The 12,664-nt window shown below is 40.0% G+C and overlaps 1 protein-coding gene across 4 annotated transcripts in view; it reads left to right on the plus strand.

The window, feature by feature from the left end:
* Window positions 1-12,664, plus strand: part of dis3l2 (DIS3 like 3'-5' exoribonuclease 2) — a 55,431-nt gene that overhangs the window by 29,499 nt on the left and 13,268 nt on the right. For all 4 annotated transcript variants that reach the window (XR_013327361.1, XR_013327360.1, XM_077724305.1 and 1 more), the window contains 3 exons: window positions 5,418-5,497; window positions 7,840-8,023; window positions 8,143-8,229. Coding sequence is in view for 2 of the 4 variants with exons in the window: in XM_077724305.1 (XP_077580431.1) it covers window positions 5,418-5,497; window positions 7,840-8,023; window positions 8,143-8,229 (351 nt within the window). In the remaining 2 variants the exon portion in view is untranslated. The remainder of the gene's footprint in view (window positions 1-5,417; window positions 5,498-7,839; window positions 8,024-8,142; window positions 8,230-12,664) is intronic.

Below are 12,664 nucleotides of genomic sequence, written 5' to 3' on the forward strand. Positions count from 1 at the left end.
GTCGTGTCGTCACTCATGTTGTTGGTCTTATTCTAATTGTAAACACTAATATTGAAGTTCTTCTCTTATTTTTGGTCAACCGATTGTCTTGAAACTTGGCATCTATGTAGTTTGGGCCGGTATTTATTGCCGCTAATGCTGTGGTTTTATTTATTTATTTATTTGCTTTAATGTCGCAATAATAAATTTCCAAATTATTAGACATGAGGTTAGTGCAGACTAATTGTTAGCAAGTCATCTTGCTAGTTTAATTTATAGACAGATTGAGACACAAAAAAAGTGTTTAACAGTGAATCTTGAATGTACTGCTATGGTGACATTTTCGGACCATATTGCAAATGAAATGAGCCAGATTGCCAAATGCTTCCTGCTTCTCAGCCTTAACTTTGACTATAGCGCACGAGTTCTTGTGCAGGCACAATTATTCTATTGAATTTGTATCAGCTACCTCACTTTAAATGTACAAAACAATTTACATAGAGGAAGCGCTCCAAAGGCAATATAATTTTGAAATTTAGTGCGTATTCACACTAATAATGTCATCTTTCTTTGGACCAAAATACAAACCTATGCATGTACAGAAAAATGTTCTATTATTGAACAAAATGGTCTGGACGGGGTATTGGGCAAATCAAACGAGATTCAATGTGTGATGATGAAATGCGAAACACTAAGGGACTTTGCCCAACCAGTCTACATGTGCTTTGTGGACTTGGAGAAGGCGTTCAATTGTGCCCTCTAGGCGGTCTTGTGGGGGATTCTCCGGAAGTATGGGTATCAGGAACTTACTATTTCCAGTGGGCGTTGGACTCCGCCAGGGTTGCCCTATGTCACCGATTTTGTTCATCACTTTTATGGACAGAATATCTAGCCGCAGTCGTGGCGGTGAGGGGTTCCGGTTTGGTGGCCTCAGTATTGCATTCCTGCTTTTTGCAGATTATGTGGTCCTGTCGGCTTCATCAGGCCATGATCGCCAACTCTCGCGGGAACGATTCGTAACCGAGTGTACAGCGTTCTGGATGAAAGTCAGCACCTCCAAGTCTGTGACCATGGTCCTCAGTCCGAAAAAGGTAGTATGCCCTCTCCGGGTGAAGGATCAGGTCTTTCCCCAAGTGGAGGAGTTTACATACCTTGGGTCTTGTTCACGAGTGAGGGAAGTATGGAGCGGAAGATTGACAGGAGTGACGGTGCAGCGTCTGCAGTGATGCAGACTCTGCACCGGTCTTTCGTTGTGAAAAAAAAGCTGAGCCAAAAGGCGTTGTACTCCATTTAACGCTCGATCTACGTTCCTATCCTCATCTATGGTCACGATTTGTGGGTCGGGACCGTTAAAACGAGATCCCAGATACAATAGCTGAAATTATTTTTCTCCGCAGGATGTCTATACTCTCTCTTGGTGGAAATAAGTCGTGAAGCTCGGTCATCCGGGAGGGGTTCGGAGTTGAGCCGCTGCTCCTCCAAATCGAGAGGAGCCTGATGCTTGGCCGGTCTACTTGCTGAAAGACATTTAGCCAACTGACGTCTGGCTGAGGCCCAACTCGCCAAGGGGGCATCTGGCCGAACATAAAATTTGCCGAACGACTAATTAGCCGACCCACTAACCAGCCGAAGGACGTTGTGCCGACGGACTCGCCCCGCCCTCGGTTGTGTGTGTGTGTGTGTGTGTACATGTTTCACAACCTCGGCCTGCGGGCCATATACGGCCTGGCCCGTTACAGATAACAACATTCATTTAAAATAACAAGTTACAGATAACAACATTCATTTAGAATAACTAGTTACAGACAACAACATTCATTTAGAATAACAAGTTACAGACAACAACATTCATTTAGAATAACAAGTTACAGATAACAACATTCATTTAGAATAACAAGTTACAGATAACAACATTCAATTAGAATAACAAGTTACAGATAACAACATTCATTTAGAATAACAAGTTAAAGATAATATTTTTCATTTAGAATAACAAGTTACAGATAACAACATTCATTTAGAATAACAATAATTACTATAATGACCGAAGAAAAAAAGTAGTTATAACAGTAGATACTGTAATTTACACGAGCAGAGAAAACATTGAGATGAATCTTTTGAATTAAGGTTCTCAGCAAATCATTTTGAATATATATTTCCTAAAATAATGGGAGATAATTTAAAAAATATTGTTGGCACACATCGCTAGAAGTCGGTGTGTTCATTAGCATTTTCAGGTATTGTTCTCTAAGCCCTCTAGTCTGTATTTTAGTAAGTCTTATAGTGTTTTCTTTTGTCACGTAGCAAGAGCGTGTGTTTTACTACATATACAAAAGAAATGTTCGGGACGGCATCCTCTTCCATTAGAGTCAGGTTTCATCCATATTAAAGACTTGCTCCGGGGCATAGCCCTTTTCTTCTATCATTCCCCGAAACACATCCTCAACATAACGCCTCGCTGCTGCTCCGTCTGCAGAGGTTGCATCTCCATGCAGCGACACATTCCTTAGTCCGACTCGCCGCTTAAACCTTTCAAGCCAGCCCTTGCTGGCAGCGAAAGCCGTACGTGGTCGTGGGTTAGTCTGGATTGAGGCACCGGGCAGAGGATCACCTTCGTCGACTTCTTCCTCGTCCAGAACGTTGACGTCGTCGTCACCACTCGCATAATCCATGGCATCAAACAAAGATTTAGCCTTACTTTGGATTAAATTTCCGTCCAAGATGATTTGCTTCGCCCAACTATCACGGATCCAAATAACCAGTGAATGGAGAGTGTTTGGGAGGCATCACGAAGGGCTTCACAAAACTTTCACGCTTAACCAGGCGAGAAGCGTACTGTATAGCACGAGATAGGCATGGACTGAGAATGGGCATCCGTGGTGAATGGGCCAATGGGGAGTCGAGTATATTCAGTGAGCATTCAGCTGGCCAATCAGGTTGCATTTATGCCCATGATGCGGCCGTGATGCTGCCGTGATCCCCCATGATGCTTTGCGCATTCGTGCATTCTTTGTGTTTTAAAATTTATAAAATGATGAAATTACTAATTCTAATTGAATATTTTGTTTCCAAACCTTGTAAGATGATGTAATTTATAATTTTAATTTAATATCTTAAATTTTTTTTCCCAGAAAAAAATCCGCGAAGCTCTAAGTCCGCAATAGCTGAAGCGCGAAGTAGCGAGGGATTACTGTATAAGAATATTGAATAAAATTAAGGCCAGCACATTGCACTACGTACTTGTATTTAGAAATATGTCCAGCGGGTGGCAGTACATTTTGAGATGGCTTCCACTGTAAAGTAACATGATTGTCAACATGATTGTAATTTTTGTCCATAATTTTTTAAAGTTTTTTTACAGCTTTAATAACACCATCTGTGAATTTGCTTTGTCTTTTTTAATGAAATACATTTTAGAATGATATCTTATTGATAATATGTGCTCTTGACTAATTCATTTGAACCATATCTATTTACTCCTAAATGACCCATGATTTAACTTGCATCCAGAAGATAGTACTCTTTGCCCCGACGGATTTTGGGAGTTAATATTCTCACTGCCACCCGCTGGACATAATTCTAAATACAAATACGTAGTGCAATATGCTGGCCTTAATTTTTATTCAATATTCTTATATATGTACTCATACACGGTCTTGCTACGCAAGAAAAAAAACACTAAAAGACTTACTAAAATACAGACTAGAGGGCTTAGAGAACAATACCTGAAAATGCTATTGAACACACTTACTTCTAGTGATGTGTGCCAACAATATTTTAATTTTAAATAATTTTCCATTATTTTAGAAAATATATATTCAAAATGATTTGCTGAAAACCTTAATTCAAAGATTAATCTCAATGTTTTCTATGATGTTGTAAATTACAGTATCGACAGTTATAACTACTTTTTTTCTTCTGTCAATATAGTAATTACTGTTATAACTAACTAGTTGGGCCGTGATTAATGCCCTTGTTATTATAAATGAATGTTGTTATGTTAGGTCTGAAAATACAACTTCAGGAGCAGGCTAAGAAAGAGTGAGATAAATTTAAAAAGAAAATATGTATTACCAGACTGCAAAGTGGACAGTGAGAGTTCCTGCAGTGGGGTCCTGTTCAACGCGATGTTACTGCAAATCTAGTCGAATGGCCAGTGAGTGTGTCTTAAATACAGGCAAAACTGACAGTTGTCACTAGGACTTTGGACAGATACGTTTCAGTCATTTGCAGGGCAAAAAGTAATTGATCAGTGTCGGACAGTTGAGTATTTGTGCTGACAAGTCAACCCAATCACAAGACTATTGATTATTCAGTCAGACAGTTGGGTGTTTATGCTGACATGTCAGCCATAAGGATAACTACGATGCTGTTATACTTACAAAAAATAATACAATATGAGCAAGCATTGGCAAAGAGACTGGCTAATCTTACAGTTATCTGTAACTTGTTATTCTAAATGAATGTTGTTAACTGTAACGGTCCGGGCCGTTTATAGCCCGCAGGCCGAGGTTGTGAAACATGTAAACACACGACCGGGGGCGGGGCGAGCGCGTTGGCACAACGTCCTTGGGCAGGATAGTCGTTCGTCTAAATTTTCATTCGGCCAGATGCCCCCTCGGCGAGTTGGCCCTCGGCCAGATGTCAGTCGGCTAAACGTCTTTCGGCAAGTAGACCGTGTGCCGCCTGATAAGTTGGCTCGGGCAACTGATCAGGTTGCTCCCTGAACGCCACCCTCGGGAGGTGTTCCGGGGACGTCTCACCGGGTCACCGGGAGAAGGCCACGGGGCCGACCTCTGACACGCTGGGGAGACTGTCTCCTGGCTGGCTACTCCCAGAAGAGTTGGATGAGGTGGCTGGGTAGAGGGAAGTCTGGGACTCCCCTCGCGACCCAATTTTAGGGTTAAGCGGGAGAAGATGGGATGAGAGTTGAGATTACCCATTCGGCCAGAACAGTGGCTTGTAGTTAACCGAGACGACCACTGCAGCGAGGTTTGTCTTCACACCAGCCTAAAAGGTGCCCATCACTGGCTTTTTAGGTTTGGTTCGTAGTTAACAGGAAAGGTGTGAATACGCCCTGGGTTTAGTTGATTTTTTTTTCCTGCATGAAAAGTTGAGAAAAGTGAATCAAATAGTCTTCTTCAAAGTTCTGAGGTTGAGTGCACAATGCTCTTTCTATGTGGTTTCCATCCTCGAGGTTCATTATTTATTCTTTGCCTTATTATTAATTGCCAACTTATCGTGGCTGTATTTTCAGAGTTTTCCAGATGAAGGCATGTGGTCCCAGCCTATTACTATGCTGGGGCACACTCGTGCGTGTGTATTTGAAAGTTTTCTTTTTAAAGATTAATCTATCTTGTCTATACTGGATCTCGACTGGCACATGCTTTTAAAGATGGACCTTTTAGTTACACACATATTTTTGGTCTTTGTTCCAGTTGAAACTCTCTTTCACTTTGGACAAAGAGACCCTGATGCCTCAAGGATGCTACATTTACCAGTACAGAGATAGCAACAAGTTAGTATGTGTCCCTCTATGACACATTTCTTAACTTTTTTTCTCTAAACACCACTGCAATGTACCTCAATAGAAATAAATTCAACAGGTTTTGAAGCAAACGGCCTAATAGGAGCATCTAACTTTGCTTGAAATACATTATAATTTTCATGCTGATTTCACCTATATTCATGTTTTCAAAAAATATTTCTAATGACGCCCATGAATGCCAATACTAAAAACAAGCTCAGAAGCCAATTGTGTTACTGCGTTTGGTAATCTGTTTATTTCATTTTTAAGGCTACATTCAGAACAGTCTCGTTTTGCCGCTCGCATTGCACTTATCGCCGAATTCTGTTTTTGTGTTAAGAATGACTTATGTTGTCAAAAGTTGAAGTCCACCTACACTGAACAACTTCTGTTTTACATAACAAAAATAAAAGGTAATAAAAGGACTTACCATATTTACTCACAAATAAGCCGCCTGCGCATATGAGCCATATCCTTAAAATAGCCTTAGAATGTTTGAATTTTACAATTTCTTGGGTAAAAGCTGCCCCCAATTCACAATTTTCACCTACATATTTATGGTTTCAATAGGGAGTACAAATGTTTTACTTTGAAGGGAATCATCACACATGGGATTTCTGAGATACTGTGTGAATCAAAATCATATTATTAGGGTCAATATCATAAGTTAATATGCTTGTCTTTGTAAATGTTAAATATCAAATTATTCTATTTGAAAAAGGAAATAAGTCCCATCTTGATGAGAACCCAATGCTTTTTAATGATATTAATTAGAATTTTTTTTAAGTGCGTGTTAATTGTTGTCATTTTCGAACAAGAAACAAATAGAAAAAAAATATCAAAGTGGAATTTTGTTATATTTCATAATCACAAATGTTCAATAATTTCCTTTCCGTGTTCCCAAAGGTTGTGTTTTCTGCACGTAGACAAATTCAAAAATGAAGTAACGTAAGCACAACCAGGAAATATGCTCATAGCGGTATACGTAGTGTTCACCAAGTCTCTGGGTGTAATACCATACACGTTACGAAGGTATCAAGGTTTATATTTTAACGATCGACCACAAGACCTTCGATCAGCCCTAACTATTGTGATATGCTGACATCTTAAACGCTACGGTCAGAGCACATTAAAATATGTTAAGATGGCAACGCCCTGGGCAAGTAGTGACTGGCACAAGTGAGTTTTTTTCACGTTTTATGCAAGATATGGTTTATTTCCTTGAATTTTATTCATAGTGATCAAAATACATTTAGTTTTTTTTGTTCAGCTTTTCTCTAATTTGAAAAAAGGGACCGTATCGGGTCATTGCGTCATGGCGTCGTCAACTTACAGTTTCGTGCAATCTTGTGTTTTTGTGCATATAAGCCAGACCCTCAATTCAGTCCTAAGTTTTTTGTCCGACAAAAGCGGCTTATACGTGAGTAAATACGGTAAGTCTTGTAATTTTAAGATTTTTGCTTCACAGAACTTCCCTTTGGGAAAATGGAGCATGAGTACGTGATGCATGGTGATTATAGATGTTTCAAATTGCCTCGCTATTGCTCTGCGCCAAGGGGGTACTGGAGTCTATCCCAGCTAATTATGGACCAAACAATAAAATATTTGGTTTATAATTATTATTATTATTGTTGTTGTTGTAGTTATTTTTATTCTTGGTATTGATATTAATATTATCATTGTTATCATTAACACCATCCTCGTTATCGTCATTATTATTATAAATTCATCGTAACCGGACGTTTGGTCGCTGATCTTTTGGTCGCCTGTCTTTTGGTCCCTTTTGGTCGCCGGTCAAATGTACTTAGATATTAGTCAGTAATTAGATATTAAACTCTCTCTCTTAGATATTAAACTCTCTCATGAATATAATGTTGATAGCTGGCTTCAACAGTAAACTCTCTGTCACCAAAAGACCGGCGACAAAGAGACCAGCGACCTAACGTCCGAGCACCGAGTTCTTTGGCTCCCATTGACGGCGAGGGTGCGCCATTTCATTTGGCCCTGGAGGACTGAAACATTTTTTTTATGCTTCTGATGTAAGGTGTGGCCTATTTGACTCTGACAGTTTCAAATTTTGTCTCTTTTTGTCACTCCTGAGTTAAAAGATTTCAGATTGTATCAATCATAAAAATTCAGGGACGCTACTATAGTTTTATCTGAACTACAGGTCATTACTTACCCGACTGCGGTCAAGGTTGGAACCCAGAAGAGATATGGATCTAAAAGAAGTGTGATATGGACCCAGACCTCCAAATTAAAATAAATAAATAAAACAAAAAATCTTCAAAATGGGAACTACATCTCTGCTGCCTTTGTTTCTTGTTTTCTAGGTTGGTTGAAGAGTTTATGCTCCTGGCTAACATTGCCGTAGCCCATCATATTTACAAATGCTTCCCAGACCTAGCATTGCTCAGACGCCACCCTCCACCTAAGGCTAAGATGGTGGACGAGCTCCAAAAGCTGTGTGATCAACTGGGCATTGACGTTGACCTTTCTTCTGCTGGCTCGTTAAATGTTGGTACCAATATTTTAAACATAAATTAAACCTTTGGATTGTTAAAAATCCTAAGGAAGTTAACTTGTGAAGTCTTATTTTGTAATTGCCGTGTTTTTACTTTTTTCTTAACATATAGAAGAGTCTGCTTTCTACTCTTGGTAAAGATCAATATTCCATTGCTCGTAAAGAGGTCCTCACTCACATGTGCTCCAGGATTATGCAGGTGAGCACGATTGATGGTACATGCAACTTGCCTTTACAATGGTATAAAAATGTTTGGACCCCTTTAGTCTATAATTAATTGATGCCATGATAGGGGGGACTATGAATTGGACACTTGAAAAATGTGGTGTAAGAATGCATTTTGGGTGAGATAAACGTCTAATGCAAGGTTTGCAAGTGGGCTAAAATGTGTCACAATTACCACGGAATCTAACCGGTTGGTCCTTTATTTTATATTTTATTGCCAAGGAAATAACACAGTACAGTGGAGCATATAAGTATTTAGTCAACCACCAATTCTGCAAGTTTTCTACTTGAAAGGATTATAGAGGACACTAATTGTCAACCATGAGAGTCAGAATGTGAAAAAAAACTGAAAAGCACATTGTTTGATTTTTAAAGAATTTATTTGCAAATCATGGTGGAAAATAAGTATTTGGTCAATACCAAATTTACATCTAAATAATTTATGTTCCTTTTGTTGGCAATACCGGAGCCCTAACATTTTCCATAACTCTTCACAAGCTTTTCACACACTTGCTGGTATTTCGGCCCATTCCTCCATGCAGATCTCCACTAGAGAAGTGATGTTTTGGGACTGTCGTTGGGCAACACAGAGTTTAAATTCCCTCCACAGATTTTTTATGGGGTAGAGATCTAGAGACTGGCTATGCCACTACAGGACCTTGAAATCCTTCTTATGAAGCCACTCCTTTGTTGCCCTGGCTGTGTTTGGGATCATTGTCATGATGAAAGGCCCAACCATGTTTTATCTTCAATGTCCTTGCTGATGGAAGGAGATTTTCACTCAAAATCTCTCGATACATGGCCCCATTCATTCTTTCCTTTACTCAGATCAGTTGTCCTGGTTCTATTGCAGAAAAACAGCCCCGAAGCAAAGCATGATGTTTTCACCTGCATGCTTCACAGTGGGTATGGTATTTGATAGATTCATCAATAGACATTCGCAAATGCAGACAAATAAAGAGAAAAGACAGTCTTCTGGATTTTTTTCTTGCTGGGAGAAATCGAACCAGTGAGGTGAAGTCCTCTCTAAGTTCTGGTGTCACACTCTTCTTTTCTTGTTTATTAACAACCCTATTTACAACGGACGTCTCAAGGGAGGGATAGGAAACAGAAATGAGAAGTCAATATAGTCAAAACAAATGAAGGTTTGAAAGTCATCATACTCAAGGTATTCTAGAAAAATTCCTGTGGGTCCCTTTTAATGAGCGAACCCAGTGTTTAAATTAAACAAGTATATTTACTCGGAGGACTCAACATAGAGACTCGTCACACTTTGAAAGAGTTGGATAATCTCCAGTATGGTTTGCAATGTGGTGATACTGTATGTCACTGTAAGCTACTAGCGTGAGCTGGATAGTGTTTCGAATCATAACTTTCATACAGGGGATTACAAAGAAAAAATACAGAACAGTAACAAAATCGCAAGGCGGTTGCAAATTTAAACAATATTGAGAACTATTACCCAGTTGTTAACCACGACCACAGTGATGCACCTATTGCTGAGTGATCCTGGGCCATGGTGTTAGCTAAGGCTTTCATTTCAGCTATAGCATGAGTAATGCACTGGTTTCATCTGGAATGAAGGTGCAGCAGTGTTTTCCCATCATGGCGCACACACCTCTAGCTGTTATCAGATCCAGGACAATCCGGTCCTGCAACTAGACAAAAGGGGATCAGGGCAGATTACATGTTCTTCGGACAAGTTTCTCCAAACATTTTACCATCCATTCTGTGAGTAGATCTGCCTCGCGTTTAGTCGCTTGTCATGGTTCACTTTCCCATAGAGGAAGTTGGAATGGTCTTCCATTACCTGTCTCAAAATGTGTTAATCCCAAGATAGTTGGTACTATCTTCATTCCATGGTTTTCTTAAGTCTTGGTCTTATCGTACCATTTGTTTGCCCTACCAGTCCCACGCTCTGCGGATAGTACGAGCAGTGGTTTTTCGACTTATTCCTGGGTGTTTATTTAAAAACTGTCCTGCAGCTGTGAAAAAGAGTCCTCGGGCCAAGTTTTTATTTTCTTTATTTTTGGCCTTGTTAGTCTCCGGAGTGAGAGGGTTAGAGATATGCAGAGATGGTCTGATCCAGCTAGTTGAGGCATGGAAGTGGCTTTATAAGCATGTTTGATGTTCGAGTTGACAAGGTCACGAGTTTTGTCTTCTCTCGTATTGCATTTGACGTATTGAATAAACTTGGGTAGAACAGTCTGTAAACATGCTTAGTTGAAATCACCACCGACAATAAAGACTCCATTAGGGTGATCGAGCTGTTGTTTGTTTACAGCCGTTAACAGAAGGTTGAGTGCTGTGTTAACCTTCGCATTTGGAGCTATATAGACAGCCGTACTACGACGACCGTTAGCTCTTTCGGTAGATAGTATGGCCTGCATCGTATTGGCAATAGCTCCAAATCCGGGAAACAGTGAGTGTCAGTGATCCTACTGTCACAACACCATTCGTTGTGTATAAACAAGTCCTCCTCCTTTGGTTTTTCCTGTTAGTTCTTTTGAACGATCGTTCCGAAAAAGCCTTCGGCTAGCTAGCGGTACCGCAGCCTCGGGGATATGCGGGTGTAGCCACGTTTCCGTTATCAGAATAATGTTGCAGTACCTAACAAAGCTGTTGGTAGCAAATCAAAGTTCCAACTCATCCATTTTGTGGGTGATGGATCGGGCGTTGGTCAAAAAGATACTAGGAAGCGGTGCTCGGAGTTGTTGTTGTCGTAGCTTAGCGCTTTTGCTTCCTTTCTTTTCGCCGCCTGTGACGTACTTTGGGTGGGCTGGCTATCCACGGAGATCCCGGAGGTTTCCGGATGTCCTCGGGGATATCGAAGGTCTGTAGGTAGTATGTTGTGAAATCAGGTATCTCGCATCTCCTTCCAATAGTGATTAAATCCTGGTGACTGTAGGATAACGAACGACACTGAACTGTAGAGCAATGAGCCGCTGCACCTGTGCGCGCCGCCATCATTTTAGGTCAGAATTTCAGATTTCTTTAGTTAAGAGCCCTTTGAAATCTACAAATTGCTCAAAATTGGCTATTTTGCTCTATTCCCAAATCCAAAGCTTTTACCAAATCAATCTTTGCCAAAACAGATTTTCTATCACCTTAAAATATATTTCTCTTATTATGAAATGTACAAACAGAAATACGCCCTCAGCCGCTAACTGACCTTCACGCTTGCTCCGAAAGCAGCATTCTTATCTTGAAATGTAGTCTTTTTCCTGTGCACAATTCTAACGCTTTTTAGACAAGACAACCATTATTAAGCTAAATTAATTCCTCTTCCGATATCTAACTATCACAATATTTTGCCAAGACCCCATAATAAAAATATGCTTCAAGCACCACAATATCATAGCAAAATCCCATTTCCCCTCTAAGTTTGCTTCAGCACCCCCAAGGCCAATTATTATAATGTCTTCACGGAATGGGTCCAAAAAAATTAGTCGCTTGTGCGGTCCGCGCAATATTGAATGCATAACACAGTGAAATCGGCCACCCCGCGGCCCACATTTCATTCCAATCTAATCAGCAGCCGCTGCAATAGAGTGCTTCCCCCACAGTCGACGCATTATTTGGCAAGTCTAGAGTATGACAAAAAATGCAGGTGATATTCCTTGCAAAACACTTAAATGGTCGTTTTCTTTATATTCTTTTAAACACCATCTTCCCGCTAGCGGACGGGATCAATACCAGGCCAAGCTGCAATAAGCCATTTCATTCCACTAAATTGACAGTACATTTAGGTACTATTAACAAAGTATGTCTAGCACTTTGAAATAACCATTCTAATTGCTGTTCTACAAGCTCCAGCATCACACAAAAATTCCAATTGAATTTCATTCACAAAAAATGGGACCCCGGTTCAACCAAATCAAATGCCAGTGTTTCCATAAATTTTAGCTAACTATCCTCATATTCAAAATCCTCATTTCAAATCATTTAGAGCAGGCATTCCTTGTTTTAGAGACCCTTTTTCCGTGCAATCACCTGATATATGCCCCAATTTTCCACAAACCCAACAACCCTTATCTCTGTTATTCTGATTTTTGTTGAACTTTCCCGCATCTCTTCTCCCGTTATTTTTGTTAAAATACCTACGCTCCTGCCACCTATCTTGGTGAATACTTTCCCTGTCAGCCGAGGAGGCCCTGCTATATCTTCCTTACGAAACAGCATGTTCCAGCCGCCTTGGTCTTAAATATCCTGGAAGTCGAGGAAGCCCCGCTATTTTTTCTAAATAGCATGTTTTGCCTTTTCCCCCCCAGCTTATTTTGCCATCAAAAACAATAATTAGTATCTGTGCAACAAGACGTATCACTTTTATCTCTTCATATATTATATATATTTAACAATATATAGTTAGGTTCATCAATAATTAAACTTTAATACAATTGATGTAATAA

Source organism: Stigmatopora nigra, chromosome 9 (genome assembly GCF_051989575.1).
Source record: "Stigmatopora nigra isolate UIUO_SnigA chromosome 9, RoL_Snig_1.1, whole genome shotgun sequence".
Classification (NCBI taxonomy): domain Eukaryota; kingdom Metazoa; phylum Chordata; class Actinopteri; order Syngnathiformes; family Syngnathidae; genus Stigmatopora; species Stigmatopora nigra.